The 18,515-nt window shown below is 45.7% G+C and overlaps 3 protein-coding genes across 3 annotated transcripts in view; 1 reads left to right on the top strand and 2 right to left on the bottom strand.

The window, feature by feature from the left end:
* Positions 1-4,314, top strand: part of ATP13A5 (ATPase 13A5) — a 28,085-nt gene extending 23,771 nt beyond the window's left edge. Inside the window, exons 26-30 of the mRNA XM_088525523.1 lie at positions 174-348; positions 1,353-1,543; positions 2,209-2,297; positions 3,223-3,303; positions 4,107-4,314. Coding sequence (XP_088381649.1) covers positions 174-348; positions 1,353-1,543; positions 2,209-2,297; positions 3,223-3,303; positions 4,107-4,307 — 737 coding nt within the window. The 3' untranslated portion in view covers positions 4,308-4,314. The remainder of the gene's footprint in view (positions 1-173; positions 349-1,352; positions 1,544-2,208; positions 2,298-3,222; positions 3,304-4,106) is intronic.
* Positions 4,315-6,682: 2,368 nt separating this feature from the next.
* Positions 6,683-8,351, bottom strand: PLAAT1 (phospholipase A and acyltransferase 1). The gene is made up of 3 exons (XM_088525522.1): positions 8,106-8,351; positions 7,270-7,538; positions 6,683-6,879 (listed from the first exon to the last, which is right to left on the bottom strand). The coding sequence occupies exons 1-3, from the start codon at positions 8,287-8,289 to the stop codon at positions 6,778-6,780; spliced, it is 555 nt and encodes a 184-aa protein (XP_088381648.1). The 5' UTR covers positions 8,290-8,351; the 3' UTR covers positions 6,683-6,777.
* Positions 8,352-11,666: 3,315 nt separating this feature from the next.
* Positions 11,667-18,515, bottom strand: part of LOC104568519 (uncharacterized) — a 92,212-nt gene continuing 85,363 nt past the window's right edge. Inside the window, exons 126-134 of the mRNA XM_088525585.1 lie at positions 18,228-18,357; positions 17,184-17,352; positions 15,854-16,024; positions 15,132-15,262; positions 14,077-14,276; positions 13,303-13,441; positions 12,823-12,954; positions 12,186-12,306; positions 11,667-11,841 (exon numbers count right to left, since the gene is read on the bottom strand). Coding sequence (XP_088381711.1) covers positions 11,667-11,841; positions 12,186-12,306; positions 12,823-12,954; positions 13,303-13,441; positions 14,077-14,276; positions 15,132-15,262; positions 15,854-16,024; positions 17,184-17,352; positions 18,228-18,357 — 1,368 coding nt within the window. The remainder of the gene's footprint in view (positions 11,842-12,185; positions 12,307-12,822; positions 12,955-13,302; positions 13,442-14,076; positions 14,277-15,131; positions 15,263-15,853; positions 16,025-17,183; positions 17,353-18,227; positions 18,358-18,515) is intronic.

The following is an 18,515-nucleotide window of genomic DNA, read 5'->3' as shown; positions in this document are numbered from 1 at the left end:
ATTTTCCTTTGGGGATTCGAAGGCATTTAGATGGGAAATAGTGGAGATCAAAGCTGTTTCTTGCACATTTATTAGGGCCAGATTTTGAAGCTCTCACGTTGTATGGGCGGGTGGGTGTGCAACGCTGTTTGCCCAGCCAACACAGACTGGAAATGTCCGTGGTTTCTTTCCAGTGAGTTTGACAGAGGCCCATCCAAAGCTGGCGCCTTACCGCCCTCCCGGCCAGCTCATCTCTCCTCCCTTGCTGCTCTCCATTGTCCTCAACGTGTGCTTTACTGTAGCCATGCAAACCTGCGGCTTCCTGCTGGTGAAGCGGCAGCCCTGGTACGTGGAGATGGCCAGCCAGAGGTAAGGACCCCTTTGGCTGTGTCCCCAGCTGCGGACGGCACTGCCAGGCGTGCACAGCCCACAGGGGCACGCACTGCCACCCCGCGCATGGTGACTTCCCCGCGGGGTGCTGCCGCGGTGCTAATAGGTTGCTTCACATCAAGGGTAGAAATCCAAAGGCTAAAGCACCTCTGTTCCTCAAAGGTCTCTTTTTCCTCTGAAATCTGTCTGGAAAAAGCAGATAAAGAGGCAGAGAAAAGGAGGGACACGGTGCATCTTCATTGGCGCTCCCAGGGCTGTGCTGCACAAAGCTCCTGATGCTGCCCCAGTTGCAGAGTGCTTGGAGCTTTCTATGTCCCCTGGAGGGGCCATGAGATGCTCAGAGCCACCAGTGCTTGGGGTACCGCTGTCCACCACGGTTCTTTCTTTCCACTCCATTTCACTGCCCTCTCCCAGGGTCATACCACAAAGCTCTTCTGGGGAAATAAGCAGTCCCTTGGATTTTCTTGACTCTCTCCTGGCTTAAAAATGGCTCCAAGTTTGCAAACAACCTTATTTGCTGTGTCTCTGAAATGTAAAAACCTCTGCCCATGCGCAGGAACTAGTCACCTTATGTCATGGTGCAGAAATGAAACTCTAGAATAGGAAGCTCGGCAGGGTTTTCCAGTGGGAATGCCCATGGCTACCTGTGGCCAGCTGAGGCCATTTCATGGCCACTGCATGGTTGCATCATTGGGCGTACGCTTCTGAACTGGTGTGCAGGAAGCCGGGATGTGCACACACGTGTTTAAAGTCCATCTGTCTTGTATGCTGCTTGTGTTCAGCACTCAAGAGCAGAGATTTTAATGCAGACCAGGAAATTAACTGGGTTTTTGTTGTTGTTGTTCTTGTTTTCCTTTAAGAAACTTAAATGTGGATTTTGATTTTGATGGATGATATCAGGTTATAGGAGGCTGGCTGGGTAAGAGGAGCTGCCTGCAGCTCCTGCAGGGAGCAGGAAGAAAATCCCAGGTATTTCCTTACAGACATTGCTCTCTGGGAAACCAGACCCAGACCTCCAGCAGCGCAGGAGGAAACAGCACCACCAGCAATGCCGACAGCAGCGTCCTCAGCTATGAAGATACTACACTGTGGCCACTGTCTACTATCAACTGCATCATTGTGGCCTTTGTCTTTTCCAAGGGAAAGCCCTTTCGCAAGCCCATCTATACCAACTGTAAGTTGGATGGATTAACCTGTGCTCCATAGACTCACATTCCTGCCACAAAATAACACTGACAAGAGAGGCTGCGATGAAAGCGAGACTATGATTTTATTTGTGCCCACACCACTGACTGGCATGTAAAATAACTGTTGATTTATGTTAGCTCCTATTTCGCTATCTCTAAAGCAAGCTTAGTTACCACCTCTTATATTAGCTTCTTCCTTGAAATAAGAAGCAGCACATCCAAAAGAGATGACTGTGTCTCCATTTGGAAAAAATATGCTTTCCAGATGATGTGCTGGACTTATTGCCAAGTCTCTATATTATTGTGAACATAGATAGCAAGCAAAAATGAGATATATTTGCTTGGAATTCCACAGAGCTACAATCTTGCCTTGCCTGACCTCCATTCCTAGAGATGAGAGAGAAAAGGCTATGATGCAATTACTGTTCAAATCCTCTCATGATAATCCTTCTTTTCTCTGTTTGAGTTTTGCACAGATGACTTAGCCCTGCTAGCCTTCAGGTACTGATAGGTCCTTTGCAATTGTGACTTTTTACTTGTGATAAGCAGGACTTGGTTTAACCTTTGCAACGTTGGATTTCATTTGATATTTTGGGAAAAGACAGGTCCTAAATGTTTCACAGAGCACTGATCACCTGCTCTCGTTTCCCAGATGTGTTTTCAGTCTTACTGGCCCTCCAGCTCGGAATCTGCCTCTTCCTTTTCTTTGCCGACATTGATGCTGTGTATAGTGGCATGCAGGTAAGTTTAAACAAAAGGTGTGTCCTTTTCATGCTGTGTATTTCATTGGCCCTTCGTATAGGCCATGAGCTACAGCTCTGGTCATCTTTGAGACGAATTAGCTGGTTTGGTGCTGACTGAGCAGCCCTTGGCAACTTCTCTAACATCCAACTGACAAGCATTTGATCAATGAGGCATTCATATTCTGCTGTGAACACTGGGCATCAATAGGGAGAAGTGCTCATACTTGCTGCCTTTATTCTATAATAGTACAAAGCACAATCATGTTGGCTGTATTTTGGCATGCGGAGGAGGCTGGAGAATCTGGCTGGGGAATGGAGTGGGCAGGGAAATCTGCAGCGAGCCCATGCAGTGCAGCAGGGCTGCTCCTGTCCCGACACCAAACCCAAAGTGCTCCGGGACCTCAGCTAGGGTCAGAGCACAGGCAGCAGCTTCCAGAGGCACAGCCCAAACATGGGAATGGGCAGCAGAGAACGCAGGGCAAGAACTGGCCCTTACTGTAGCCTGGGCAGCTTGTCCCCAAGCAGGATCTTGCACCAGGTTTTTTTTTTTGTTTTTTTTTTTGTTTTGTTTTTTTTTTAGTGTGGAAGCCTGGCATTAGAATTAGCATGCAGGGGTCCGGATTTATGCTTTGCACATTAGCTGTTGCTCCCCAGAAATATTTAGGCATCTAATCCTGATTCAGACACCCGATCACTGGTTTCAACAGTAGTTTCAGTAGCCGAGGTAAGAACCTATGTGCAATGGAGAATCTAGCCTCAAACTTTACAAAATCTCTATGACAAGAGATATTACTGTTACTCCTTACTGCCTTCTCCATGCTTGCCATTGGAAAATTGTTAGTCAGACTCTTGAGTCAGTGGGAACAGATGCAGATCTTGGCAAGACATTTAAACTTAGCTGTGGTTTGTGTCATTTTCAACAGTTTCTTTGCACTCCTATGATCTGGCGAGTTTATCTCTTATTGATGCTCCTGGTCACCTTTTGTGTATCTTTTTTTACAGAGGTGAGTACATTTATTTACCTTCCTTTTTCCTGAGAATAAACAGGACCAGTTTCTCGCTTCCCTTATTAGCAGTCGCATGCTCTTCCTGCAGAAGCATAAACCCGCAGGCCTTTTCTTTTTTCCCCCTCTACTGTGTCAATCAAATCCATTTGACGCAGCACCAGAGGCTTTAGACCGAGTCTCACAAGCCTTCAGGAGAGAGGTGAACGAAGTGCTGCCATAAGGAAGCCCCCCTTCCTTCCTCACTGGGAGCAGGACTGGCTCTGGGGATAGCAGAGCAGGCAGTTGCACATGCAGATGTCTGATACGGACTTTAAAAGCCCCTTCCCTCTTCATCTAAAATTGCCCAGCTAGAGACTGCACTGGGTAGTGCAGTTGAATATTTCAGTCATTAAAAAGAAAAAAAGATAAGCTCACAAATAATGTAGGTGAGAGCTGGCTGTGTCTCACCAGATGGGTAACAAAGCAGTATCCAGAACTGGGTAATGTTCCTTGTAAGGAAATTGGCGTGTGCAGTCCTCCTGCAGCCCCAGGAGGAAAAACTGGTCCCCAGTTCTCCTGCTGTAGAGATGCAACTAAGCCATCTTACTATGAGCAAGGGAGTGTGCTGTCCATGTAGGAATTGGCAAATATTTTACTGAATGTGAGGGGATGCAGATGCCCAATGCTATGCTTCCATTGTCTGTAGGAACAGAGGCTTGAGGGATTTTGCACATATAATGTGGGATAGTTTGTGTCTTCTAAGCACCTCTCCCTCTCCAGGGAGAGCACGGGCACTAACTCCGCTCTCTGTCACTCCACAGGATGTTATCCTGCAGAACAAGCACCTCTGGCTGCTGCTCAAAACCTTGTTTGGATTCCAGTCAAAGAGCAAGTACCGGAAATGGCAGAGGAAGCTGCAAAAGGATCCGAACTGGCCTCCTTTAGATGCAAAAGACTCTGCCACAAAAAATACAGATGAGGTTTACATTAACCCAATGTATGAACACAATGAAGGGGACTAGAGGCAAGGCCCTATAGCGGCGAATGGGACTGCACAGTGACTGGCTTATAGGGAACAGTCCCTGCTTTCCTCACTTGATACACATGAGCTTCAGATTTTTGAAATGCATGAAGGAAGTAAGCAAACTGAAAGGCAGGAGTCTTTCATAGACAAACTGAAACCAGGAGTCCTGGAGCATAGACAAGCAGTATTCTCTCAGCTGCTGGTAAAATAACAAGTTTGGTTCTACTCTGTGGCCACATGCGGTCTTGGACTTTGCCAATATTCCCTGTGAAGTCTCAAGAAATACTGAATGAAGTGCAGCGGTGGTATCCACTGCATCCCATCGTTATCCCACTGCATCCCATCGTTATCCCACTCTGCTTTTTGGCCGCTGCTCCACCACATCCTGTCAATGTAGCCACGTATCTTGAGGGGAAGGCAGTTAAAAATCTGCAGCCTAATCCTGAGTCCATGGAAGAGCATATGTACAACTGCAGAATCCAGCACTAAATGACAGCCTGCAGCTGCTGAGGCCTACAAGAAAGGCTCACATGTCATGTAATTCTAGCTCTCTTCCATCCTGTAGTGAATTACAGATGTGAGAAGAGGGCACATGTATTGCCTGGCCTGCCCCCCACCATACACTTTGACAGTTCTGGCACAAATATAACTCACTGGATACAGTCAAGGCATAAGCTGTCACATCAGGCTAGGAAAGCTAGCAAAGGATTCACCATAGGGATGTGTCCCACTCGAGTTTGCAAAGTCCCAGAAGAAAAAGCTGCCCCACCATGCACAAACCACCCTCTCCCAGGCTCAATTTGTGCTCTGCTGCAGACCTGGCCAGGGCAGAGTGGGTCAGAAAACCCACAAGCTTCTTCCTCCCACCAGAGCATTTCAGAGGGCCGAAGGAGGGACCAGTCCTATTTTATCTTAGCTACTGATATTGCAGCTTTTGCTAGCTCAGGCTCATATACTTTGAGAGTGACACTCCTGAGAGCTAAACGCTGTCCTCGGTTTCATATCACACAAAACTACAGTTTTCAAGGACTCGGTGGAAAGCAGCACTGAGCCTTGACTTTCTGCTTTAAATGGGTCACGCCAAGAAGCAAGGGTTTAACATGCTCTAGAGCTCAGCTGCTATACAGGTGCAATAAAAAGAGCCCCTCCAGATTAAATTTCTCATTTTTAATTTTTCAGTGACCTAATTAGTTAGTCATAAAAGAACTTTTGATTACATTTGCATCAACCAAAAAAGTCTTTCAGGTTCAGATTTATTATAATGCGTTTCCCCACATTAAAAAAGAAGACTCTTATTTAAAGGTACTAATTGAGGGCACTACAAAATAGGATCAGAAGTCTTTGCCTTGTTATTTCAAACACTGGAACAACTGATGTTTAAAAAAAGCTTCTGATCCAGTTATGTACATGTTAAAAGCAGACAAAAATAGCAAGCTTCTTGCAGACGGTTCTTTTGCACTCATCTCTTCCTGCAGTCCAGGCAGTGGCACATGGCCAAAGCAAGATAGGTTAAATTTCTTATATGCAGTCTGCAAATAACATGGTTCCAAACACGCAAACCAAGTGCTTCCTTCAGGCAGTAAAAAAACCCACAACTTTTATAAATAGTTTTCTTATGAAACAAGTCACGCATCAACTTTGTGACTGGGAAATAGTTGGATTCTGTCGGTTTTGAGAGATGTCACATAGATGCTGCACAGGTGCTGACCAAGCACAAGCTTGGTCAGGTCCAGTACCAGCAGTTACTGCACTTGATGGATAAAGAGAGAAACTTCAGCTGCACAGCATTCCCAACCTGGAACAAACACTTGCCAGACAAAAAGCTGGCTGGTTTTGTTTGTTAGACTCTCCACAGCAGTCAACAGGTAGTCTTACTGTTCCCAAATGGAGTCAGAGGAAACAAGAAAGGGGACATTTTGCAGGTGGAAGAAAACCAAGCAAGACACCACCACGTCAAAAACGAAACACCAAATTAAAACACTGAGGGAGATGTCTTTCAAGACCTGCCCTTCCTTCCTGCCTCCCTCACTCTCAAGAGCAGCTGAGTGTTTAGGAACTGCAAGGACAAGGGCAAAGAGGTAATATATAGGCCTTGCCTACCATTTCATAGGCAGTTTCATGCAGGTCTAGGCAGCTGCACAGTCCATCAGTTGGAGCAATATTACTTTTAATGATATTTCTATGTTACTTTTGTTCTCAAAAAAAGGTAAAAATATTTCTTCAAACTGATCTAAAAAGTTATTAACAAAAAATGCTCAGAGGAAGCAGGTTATAAAAACAGCATATGTAGAAAGACATTTGCAGGATCACTGGATCAGCAGGAAAGCAATAGGGGTGTGTGTGTGTGTGTGTGTGTGTGTGGATAAGTAAGTTAGTCAGTCTCAGTTGCAGCCACAGCCATGAGCTGCCCCGGTTCCTTCCCAGGCAGGGATCCAGCTGCCCTGCCCTGGTTGAGTATCCCGAGTCCCTCAGTACTGCCGTTCTCTGAATCTTCTTCGCAACAGGCCCAGCAAGTAGAAGGCATTAGCAGCAGCTGTTACAAACCCAATGGCGCTGATTGCTCGGTTGGCCTGCAAAGGGAGAGCAAAAGAGAGACTGGTAGCACGATGAGTATATATTTTTTTTTCCAGGCATGCTAATGATGACCAGGCAGACATAAATGAGAATTAATTGAATATGAGAGACATACGCACCTAATAAGCAGAACAGGACAGACTTCAGGGCTACACCCTTCAGCAAAAGGTGTTCAGCAAGAGGGACTCTACTTTAGCTTAGCCCATAGCAAACCCTGTGGTCCAGGGTCTCTGCAAGACTGGGGGCAATGACAGTTTGGACTCAGTACCTGGGGCTCTGGGTTTCCTGACTATGACCCAGTCCAAGGACTCATAAAGGGAATTTAAGTGCATGATTTGCAAGGAAGGGCCATAACAAGCATGCACACAATTATCAGTGTTACTCACCTGCTCAGAGACCCTCTCTCCATAGCGGAGCAGTGTCACAAAGTGCTCGCAGTTGTTGCCAAGCAGGTCGTAGGACACTTCCTGGTCAATGTAGTACTCAGCACGCCGGATGATCTCCTCCATGGGCAAGGGGGGGTAGGTGTTGTCATACTTGTTGTTGATTTGGTAGGTGTCATTTCCCACCACATCCTTCAGGAGCTGCATCCTTACCCGGGCCTTTCTGCTGAAGACTGACTTGGCACTGGCGAACGACGATGAAGGCCCTTCATCTGGGAAAGGCAGAGTTGGCATGAGCCAGACTGGCCCACTCCTGCCCCTCCAAGATCCCAGAGCAGTTTCTGCCTAGGCATCCTATGTGCAATACCTGCCTGGAGGCCCCTGTGCACCTTGGTGTTTCCAGGGGCAACTAAGGACACAGGGGTAACCTGAAACGAACCTGTATGCAACCTATATATAACCCACAGAGCACTGAGGACTGCAGTGTTCCCTAGCCACAGCTCTACCCCAGAAAAAAGATGTGCAACCCCCTTTTCACAGCCCTCTAGGGTCTACAGTCCCTCCTGCAGGGTAGTTCAGAGGATTTTCTTGCGTGGCAGAGAAAAATCTTGAGATACAACATGTCTATGCTCCACTGTGGATGGGCTCTTGAATCAACCCAGGATGGACAGGCGCAAGGTCAAAATACAGGCCACTGTTGCTCCTGCCTTGCTCATTGCGTCTTCACCTCATGCTCATCACAATACTGCCAAGAAACCCAAAGCTGCTCAGAGTTGATTGCTTGCCCTTGGAACGAGGACAGGCTCCTGGATCAGTCCAAGACAACTTGCAAGCCTTACCTACAGGCGTCACATTGATGATGTAGCCATCCCCCAGGTAGAGGGCCCAGTGCTGATAAGCTGGCCGGAAAATCTCGATCAGGTCCCCAGGCTGGGGGTTCCCAGGGTTTGCCGCGCTGAACCTCCCTGTGGCTGCCATCTCGGAGGGAGGGAGTTGGTGCCGCTCAGGACATGCCCTTCTCATCGGGCAGACTCAACACAAGGCACAGAGGAGCAGGGAGGTCTGATGTGCGCAGGGTCCATTTGCTTAGCAATTACAGGAAACGAAACCATTAGGGCACAGCACCGGCCACCTGCAACCCACTCAGCCCACCTGTGACATGTCCTGTCCAGTGGCCAGCAGAGACCGTCCAAAGGATGCCCCCGTCCTGCAGCTCCCAGGGCTGCCAGCTGGCAACAGGCTGACATTTCGTTAGACATGGCCACCACCCTGGGGAATCATTGCAGGTGAGGGGTGAAGCAGTGTGGCTGTGCAGCAGCACCTCCTGCCACTGCAGGCTGGGACAGGATTGAGAGACCAGCCTTGTGGTCTTGATCTTGAAGGTTGGACTTGATGATCTTGAAGGTCTTTTCCAACCATAATAATTCAGTGGGTCTATGAGTCTGTCCCACGCTGCGTGTCCCTGCAGCCCACAGCACAGTGCGGTGCCTCTGCCCCATGGCAAAGTGCACAAGAAGCCTCAGTTATTCGTGCTGCCCCCCCTGCTGCAAGACTCCGACTTGTCCCTCCCTACCCAGTCCTGCTCTGTCCTTTGGAGGCCCTGCTCAAGCTGCCACAGCTTGTGCTGGCGCTGGGCCAGCTCTGCTGCAGGGTCACAGCACCCCAAGAGCCCCCCGGGATGCAGCTGCAGGGCTGGGGACAAAGGGACACCTGCGGGGGTGCAGCGGGGATGCTTTACAGCACTGTGGATGCTCGTGCAGCTAGGGCCGGTGCCCCACAGCAAGGGGACACCCCGGGCGCTGGGCAAAGCCAGGCCTGCCATCCCGCAGCACTCATCCCTCACCGGCACGGCGAACGGGGCTCCATCCTGCTGCCAGCCGCCCGCTCCTACCCCCTTGGACCTCCCCTGCACCCCCCGGGGCCCTGCTCACCCCCAGCGCCCGTCCTGCCGCGGCTGTGCCTGGGCTGCCGCTGTGGGCAGCGCCGAGCGGGGCCAGCAGCCGATGCTGGCCCCGCTCCTGGCTCCTCCTGGCTGCTATAAATAGCGATGAGCCGGGCGCTCTGGGGCGGGCTGCGCTCGCACTGTCCCTGGAGAGCTGCCTGCCAGCGAGGAGGCTGGCCGACTCTGCCGCGCGGGCGAGACTCACCTCCCGCAGGGTGGTTCTAAAAATGCCCAGCTTGTCGCAAAGCTCCTCCTGTCCCCGGAGAACATGGGCCGTCACGTCCTCACAGGAAGCTAGTGTCACGCTGCTCTGGGGCCTGCCGGCCTCAAGCATGGGCTCTGGTGAGCGGAGCAAGGGCAGCGGTTCTGCGGGGCCTGGGGGTAAGTGAGCTTCTCCTACGGCAAGATTTTTAGAGGGACGCAAAGCAGAACTGCTCTTTCCCTTGTCTGCTGTCTCGGGGATGTTACAGAGGGGGAGTTCAGTGTAAATTCAAATTGCCGTTTAGGGAAAAGAGGGCTTTTCATGTCTTTCATACTGTGGCCTAGGGGTTCCCCTCAGGACATGAAAGTGCTTCCTGGCCTCAGCTTGTGCCCAGCGCGAGCCTTGGAGCAGAGGGGCGGAGGAGGAGACGGCCAGGGCGCAGAGAGCGGAGGTGGCTGCTGCCTTCCCCGTGCCCTGAGAAGGGGGCGCGCGGCCCCTGTCAGGGCTCTGTGCTTGGGGTGCGCTGAACTAACAAGTATATTAGGCACAGCGTTTTGAAAGTGAGGTGAAGGATCAGATGGTTTATAGCAAGATGAAAAGATCAGAGCAGCAGAAGGTCCGAACACATGGCTGTTCTTGGTAGCCTCACTGTTTGGCCTGGCATTGCCAGAGACAGACAGCAGTAACACTGAGTGGATTTGTTCCCTTTCTGGCTTCTGTTGACATGCAGTAGTTAATCCAGTGAAGCACTAATTTGCAGTTCTGCTTTGTGTAGCACCTCCTGTTTCAGGTCTGAAGTATTTACAAGGCTTTGCAGTGGAAAACCAAGGGAATTCTTGTGGTATCGAAATAGCAAAGTGTATCCATGGAAACAGAGGAATCTGCTTTACATGGATAAATACAGGCCCTATTGCATGAAAGTGCTCGGGCTGTGAACCTGCAGGGTAGAGAAAGAGCGGCCTTTGCCCCACCTGCTACAACAGAAGGGGAGCACAGTCAGCACCACACAACATTCACAGAATTGCGCCGTTAGCAAGTGTGAGAGAGCCATAGGAAGCTCCTGCTGAACAGGCAGGAAAGATGCTTTTATAAACACTATGAAATTTCAGCATAAGGTTATCAGTTGATTTGTGCACAAATAATTCTCTCACGCTGATGAATTTTCATTATATAATGAGGTTGAAAGTCCCTTTCCATTCACATCCACCCCTCAATAGCTGTGTGTTGTTCATGTGTGGACAGCTGGCACATTCTTGAATGGCCTAAAATAAAATTCCTTTTATCCACCTAACCGTTCATGGGGGTTACAAATACTCTTCTGGCTTGTGGAAAGCATGAGTTTATGGGTACAAGAGAAAGGGAAAGGGAGAAGGTGCAAGTAAATAAGAACTGACATTACAGAAGAAAAACTGGGAAGCCCACACTGCTCCTTACCTCTAGGATAATCAAAAGGGAAGCTGCAGAGAACTGGAAAACAATCAGAGAGACCATAATGAAACTTCTCTTATGCCTTAAAGGCTTCACTTGTGGCATGAGACAATTATTTAGGGCTAGCACAAGGCCAAGGCACTATCTCATTCCCCCAAGCTAGGTAAGAGAGGTCTGTCGTGGGTGTCTCTCACACTACGTGTAATTTGGCCTTGCCACAAGCAGCTTTGATATTCTGCTTTTGGGGGTCTTAAGCATGGATTTAGAATGCAGGTGATGCAGAGCTGCAATCAGGCTATGGCACTGTGGCAACTTCAGAATTTGCAAAAATCCCTTAAGGAAATCAACAATCTTCCTCAAAACAAGAACTAACCCCTCAGAAATCAAATAACGGGATCATGTTCTTCAGAGGGTGTCTGTTACAATTTGCTTTGTACCCACAGGCACTGGGGTGATGACAGTCTTCATTACTATCTTCTCCCTCCTAATCATAAGGAGGAAGCTGTTGTTCAAACAGCCCAGGACTTCCATGTGGGAGGTCTCATCCCTTTTACTAGTCTGTCATCAGACAGTCTAGGTGTCTTCATATAGTTTTCTCTCCCCAGATGAACATCCCTTCTCAGAAGAGGAGAAAGAACTATATAGTCTTTAATAAAAATTTGTAGTCCTTCACTTCATTATAGGCTTACACTATGAGTTTTAGAAGAGTGATTTCAAAGGTCTTCAGCAAATGCAGCACTTTATTTGGAATTTTTTTGTTCTCAAACTATTAGAGATATTATTAAAATACAAGATAATAAAGTTATACAAATAAATGTGAAAAAAATGTTAACTGTTAATGTTAGAATATGGGTTTTCGTATTCATTTTGATCAAATGCAGTGTTCACTACGCAGCCATAATCTTGCTCGTGTACTCTGTCATTCAGTGTGTCTCTGGAGCGGTTCAAAGATGAGTTCCCAGTTTTGGCTGTTCTCTCCAATGTAAGCGTGCCTGTCTTCCTTCTGTCAAAAAAAAAAAAACAGCTTTAATTTCTATTTTTAACTGTAGTGGAAGGCCAGAGACTGGTGTGAGTATGGATAAACAAGCATGAATGAAGCCAAATTTTGAAGATTCCTAAGCTTTGTGATAGTGATCCATAGACCTTATGAAATAAAAATGGCACATGTTGATTCCTGTAGACAAAGGTTAGTTTTCCCTTATATTCCTCAAATGAGCTCCTGAATGCTCCAGTTCCTTTCTGGTCCTGCCATTGTGTGACTGGTGGGAGTTCTGGGGTATAGAGGTACCAGAAGGTGTTTATGTGTTTTGTCTCTGTGGGATGTAGCAGAGCTGGTAAAGGCCTTACCTGAACAGGTATACTGCAGAGGAGATGAGAATGAGGACAACAACAGCACCTGCCAAAACTCCCACAACAATGGCAGCTGTATAGTCCTTTTCCTCTGGTGTTTGATCTGTAGCTGTTTGATCTGAAGAAGAAACAGGATCCTTGTCAGTGAAAGCTGACTAATGCAAACAGAAACTTTTGCCACGCTGCAATCTGAGCAATGAGCAAACATATCTGGTTCTAGTCAGAGGTATCCATGTGGCATTTTGGATTATTTTCTTTGAAGTAGACGCCAGCCTCTGTCACAATTTCAAGCCTGATGCTTGTTTCAGACTTGAGCCAGAGCATGAGCTGACATGTAGAGAAAGTGAATGGCTGGGGACTGTGGGCTTCTAGGGTAGGTTTGGCCAGAGCAGACTCATGTAACAGTAAGACATGTCCCCTCAGTCTGTGGTACTCGGGGGCAATCCTTACTCTGAGGAACATTGTCAAGGACTTGTCTTGAACTACATTCAGCAGAAAGGTTTCTGGGTAAGCCTCCACCCTGCCTTCAATTAAATCACAAAATGCCAATTAAGAGCTATGATGAAGTCCTAATCTAACACCTGCTTCTCTTTGTGTGTAGTGCTGCCAGTGAAATCCAATATAATTTTGTTACCTATCCGTTCAGTCCCACAGGTATCTCCTGTGTACAGTTCTGTGCATTCACAAGAAAACGTGAGAGAAGTATCATTGGTAGTCTCAGAGCAAACTCCATCATTCTGACAAGGACTTGGCATACATGGTCCACCTAGCAAAAAGGAAGAAGAAACACTTCAGAATCTCAGATAATCCAACACTGAACTGCTCTTGGTTAGCTTACACCGACTCTAACCTATGCTAGATATTCTCCATGTTGCTAAGGACAATTTTTTATTTCATATGTGATGACACGAGTGGAAGAAACAAACACTTTTTCTAAGATGAAACATCACAACAAGATCCCCAGTATATTTATAAAGGGATTTTCTTCTGTTCAGATTCTGTTGCCACTATCTCAGACTCAGTGATCTTTAGGGTAGTGATGAATCTGCTGCCCTAAAAGCAGTAAGTCAAGACGACTTAGTGCCAAAACAAAGTGACAGGGTAGTTGACTTACTTCTGTAGCATCCGCGAGTATAGTTTGAAATGCCACAGATATCTTCACCTCCACACACTATGTTAGAGCAGGAGACGCTGGAGCTTTCTGTGCAAAGGCATGTCTGAGAGCAGTCATCAGTGGTGAATGTTTCTCCAATCTGGAAGACAACAGTTAAATGTTATAAAACATCAAATAAAATCAGCCATGAAGACATGAATGGAGCACTGGGGACCCATGCTATTCTCTTCAATACTTTTCCAAAGAGAAACCTGTGAGATTATGAAGCTGTTTAATCTGTTTAGTCCTTCAGCTAGGGGAAGATACTCTCTACCCTTCAGGCTCTCTCGTTTTCAGTCTCTCTTCATGCTACAATCAGCTTTGCAGAAACTCAGCCCTGCCCCTACCACCTTCGATAAGGGCAGGGACCACAGTGACTGGCAGAATTTCTCTATAACTGGTTTACTGTAAATTTAAGAGCCTATTAGGCCATTGTTTAGTCGTAAAGGTAAAGAATTAACATGGAGGTCACAGTGTAATCACATGCTTCCCCCATGTGCCTGACCTGAGTTTTCTGACAGGCAGAGATTCAGAGGCATACCAAGTGCTCAACTTGCTCTCTGCTTCCTCTAGATATGAGAATACTGTTAAACAAATTGCTCTTTGTTTCTAATGCAAACCTGCACACCGAGGAGAATGAAGAGATTGTCAAAATACTTAGCAGGAGAAAATATTGTTTGACACTGTGGAAGCCATCTACCTCACACTGTACTTATGAGGTACATGACACCATACCTCATAATATTTGTCAAGGTATGTGCATCCACACTGCCTGTAAGGCACGCAGTCAAAACCACTGAGAACATAACCAGGGAGACATTCACAGCCTTCAACACAGGGCGAGTTGCACTCAGAGGGGCTGGTTAGGTCAGCGCAGGATGCTGGGCACGCGGACATGCAGGAGCTGTAGTTGCTGTTGGCAGGACACTCCATTGCTGTAAGAATCAGGAGAATGTAGTTAGTTATAACAGGCTGCTGTGTGTTACTCACACATTGTCTTTTCAGCACCAAAAGATGTTACTATTTTGTAAGAGGCAAAATGCTGAATACAAATACATGGAGATAATCGAAAGTTGAATTTCAAGCACTGCAAAGTCAGGAAACACACAGTCAACAGTTATCTGCGTGCCGTATCCCACTTGTGGTGTTCACTGATCTCAAATAATTTCTCACACACCCAGGATAGCCATTCCTGTAAATAGGAGGTTTCATGGTTATGGGAAGTGTTTTTGTTGTAAATTCATCAAACTGTGGGTGACAAGCAGTTTGTGGAAACTCTCAGCTTGAAAAAATACTTAGGGAAAAGAAGGTTTGATGTTATTTGTGAGATTTATTCCTGCATTCTTAAACCTAGGTGATGCGGGGGGTTGTGCTGCATCTATTCTGAAATCTTGTACACAAATAATAAAAAATAGTAAATTTTGTAGATTTAAAGAGATTGAAAAGAAATGTCTTGAAAGCTTTCCTTTATATTTTTCACTTGTGAGAGCACCAACTCTTTTCTCTCACAGAAGCTCTGACTGCTCTGCTTTCCTAAGTAAATTTCTAGGCTGGAGCTTAAAGGTGAAAAGTCAGCATAAGATTCTGAGGAGAGGCCAGAAGAGCAAATGTGCATCCTAAACTGTGAACAGTGATTGCAATTCAATATGCTTTCAATCCCTGAGATGCTTTGATACATGGTGGCTCTGTAAAAAAAGAAGATTTTTTTTTTTTGAGCGAAACCCCAAAACTCAGATTTTGAGAGTCCTTCCTAGATAGAAACTATGTGTTCTGGTTCCTCCTGTACTTACAACAAAGTGTTTGTTGCCTCCAGCCTTCCACACTGATTCCTTGCTCCTGACAAGCCAGCACATACTGCTCCAGACTGCGACATAATGTAGCATTATCATCTCCTTCCACACACATATCAAAAAGGCAGCTCCTGTGTGCAACATAAGAAATCATTTATTCCCAATAAATTAGTTATAGCTTACTTTTAACTGCTTTTTGCCCTCCCTCTGAGTTCTGTTTTCCTGTACCTTGATGACAACTGGCAACTACTTGGCATATTTGTGACTGATGAAGAATTAAGGTGGGGTGACTCAATACATTTCATCTGGTTCAAAAGGGAATATGTAGGAATTACGTGTGCAGTTCTTGTGGACAGCAAGATAATTACTAACTCACTAAATTCACTGGCTGTTTTTGGTACTTCCCCATGGAAGATACAAGAAGTGTCACTGCCAGCTTCAGCCCTTGTGTTTATAGCATAAGGCTACATCTTATTATGCTGGAATTGCCAAAACGAATCTAATGGTGCCAAGTACTAAATTCTCAATGAATGAGAATAAGAACTTTAGGCACACTGGAAATCACAACTTACAGGTGTAAGGTTTAATACTGATAGACATTATGGGGTCCAACTTATGCTTGATTCCTACTTAATATTCTTGAAACTGAAGATGCACAGCTCTTCTCAGAAAAAAAAAAAAAACTGATTTGGGGTGAACAGTTGTCTACAGCACAGACTTACGTGAGATAGAAATCGGGTGAGATGGTAGAATGGCAGTTTGCAAAAGGACCATTTGACTCTATCAGAATTTGACACCTAGAGGTCCTGTTTTGTTGTTCCAGTGTGCTTTCATCACAACCTTGGAAAAGCCCTGTATCTGGTTCCTCCTCCTCTTCTGTAGAGACATCTCGTCTGCAAATGAAAGCATTGTGAAACCACCAGTTCTCAGCACAGTATTCACAAGGTTACTCTCTAAATTGAAGATCACAAGAGTATTTCTGCATTTATGAAAGAAGTGACAGCTTATTTCTATCTCATGGATTATCATGAATGTAAGGGGACACATAAAGCAAATCAATGAAGTACTATAACTGTCTCAGAGATTTGTTTTTCTTTAAACCAAAAGGCATAGCTGTAATTGTCCCTTTGGACATTTTGTATGACACAGGTTTCATCCAATGTCTCATTTCAATAAACCTTGAATCTTAGCCAAAATGATGCAGCTGCAGTAGGTCAGCCATTTCTGGGAGATGTGCTCACTTTCACTGAACAGCTGGCTGCATGCCTGAAGGCCTGGTGTTCTCTTCTAGGCATAGCCTCCAGAGCTTGCCTCTGCTTTTTACTGTTTTATTACACAAGTTTTTGCAGTTAGATAATGTCCTGTCAGCTAATGCAATTCCATTTACTTGCCAAAAATGTTCTGTGTGAGTGGCTAAGCAACCTCCAAAGGCCTTTCAAAACAGAGAAGGCAGAAAGAGGGAATAAAACTTGGTTCCCTACCTCTTTCAATTTGTGTATGGACCAATTAGTGCAGAACTGGCTTGACCACAAATACCACACTCATTTATACTAAAAAGATTATTCTGGCTTTCTTTGTACTGGCAGGAAAGAGAATATAGCTAGGAAAGTAAGGAAATCAGACTCTTAAACAACTTCTAGGAGAAAATGTGAATTCATCTGGCTGGATTTCCAAAGTGTGTTCATCTTCCATAAGAAGGGATGACACTGAACCAGTATCTGCCTTCCCTCAAGCCCATTCAGCACAGTATCATTAACTGGCCAGGACCCATGAGTCCTCCCCAGACCTAAGCCATCACTGTGCCACGGTAGTTACAATGGCTGTGACTCCAAAGGACAGTGATCTGGAATAATGCAGTGATGGCTCAGGCCTCTCTTGGTTAGATAGAAGAGCACTGATAGTTCACCTTAGCAATGAGAACTACAAACAGAACAAGGCAGGAAGATGAAAAACAAGGCAGTATAGCAGTTATGTCTGGGTTTTAAATACGGCTGTATTCACTGATTTCCAGTGGCTGTGCCTACCATAGAAATTCAATAGAAAATGAAGTACCTGCGACGAGAGGCTGTTCTTTGGACAGGAACTTTCCAGCTCTCACCAAATACATTCACGTTCCTCACCCAAACACCATCGGGATTAGTGAAGTCATTTCTGTATATCCCATCAAAGTTGCCACACAAGCCTTCCACTCTGTTCTGGTAGGTGTTGGCCAGCTTTATTTCTAGGGAGATCAGAAGAAGAAAAGCCATTACACAGATATCTTTGCATATGGAAGAAGTGGAAATAAGTGTCACATAGCTTTTTCCAGGATCCAGAACAAGAATTAGTAAAGTGGCGTGAACCCTGTACACAGGAGATGAGCATAACACTGAAAACTGGCCATGCATGTATTCACAGAGCTGTTTCTTTGCTCTGCTGCAAGAAATGGATCATTAAAAAAAAAAAAAAAAGTTTATGGTAGCCAGGAGAGTCTTTATTTAGCAGTACATCTCCATGCAAGTTCTCCTTGCGCTTACAGGTTACTATCCTGCAGCTAACTCTCAGAAATAACACAACTATATTCTGTTCTAAATCAGGAGTAACTCTGCTCTAATCTGAAGAGATGACATGGAATGAGTTGTATGTACATGACACAAATCCTGCTGACATGCACAAAGGAATGGACCCATTTGTAAAAGAGAATGTAAGGAATTCTGTGGGAGGAAGTATGCAGAAGCATACGCTCACAGTTGAGAACCCTTCAATAGGTTACACATTGGCAAAGAGGCACATTTTGACTTTACTCCATCATCCTAATCAGTAATTTTAAGTGGTCTCCTTTTGCGTTTATCATTCAGGCTTTACTTTATATAAACAACCTTAGAACAATCTGTGTGCACATCCCATTTCTCCTAAATTCAGGCTGATCCAGACAAAGAAATGCCAATTTTGTAGATCTCTGGTTTCAGGGAGTCATTTTTGGTTTCAGTTTTCTGGAACTTCATATCATACTCACAGACTCATAGGATGAAGATTTCTAATTTTTTTCATTTTGGAATGAGAACATTTCTCAGTCTGTACATAAATATCTCCGCAGATTGTCTTAGCATCACTTACCTGCATTTTGATTGCCATCAAAGCTCACGTATAAGCCAAAATCTGTCTCCAGATAAATTCTTGTTGCTCTCTGATATATGCGAATACCTTCATGAGGACGAACGGGGGGTATCACCCTCACACCATCCAACTAATAGGGAGAGAAAAAGTTAAAATTCATATTATATGGGACAAATTCAAATGTGGTTTCAGGACAGCAGGTCAATGCTACAAATGAACACTCTTCCTCTCTGGTTTCATGGTAAACATATTAGAAACCAGGAAAAAAAAAGAAAAGAAAAGGAACAG

The sequence above is a fragment of the Tinamus guttatus genome, unplaced genomic scaffold (assembly GCF_059628265.1).
Source record: "Tinamus guttatus ecotype Peru unplaced genomic scaffold, ASM5962826v1 Tinamus_guttatus_pri_ptg000227l, whole genome shotgun sequence".
NCBI classification, from domain to species: Eukaryota; Metazoa; Chordata; class Aves; order Tinamiformes; family Tinamidae; genus Tinamus; species Tinamus guttatus.
Note: the sequence above shows the minus strand (reverse complement) of the source record. Positions and strands in the feature narration are given on the sequence as shown.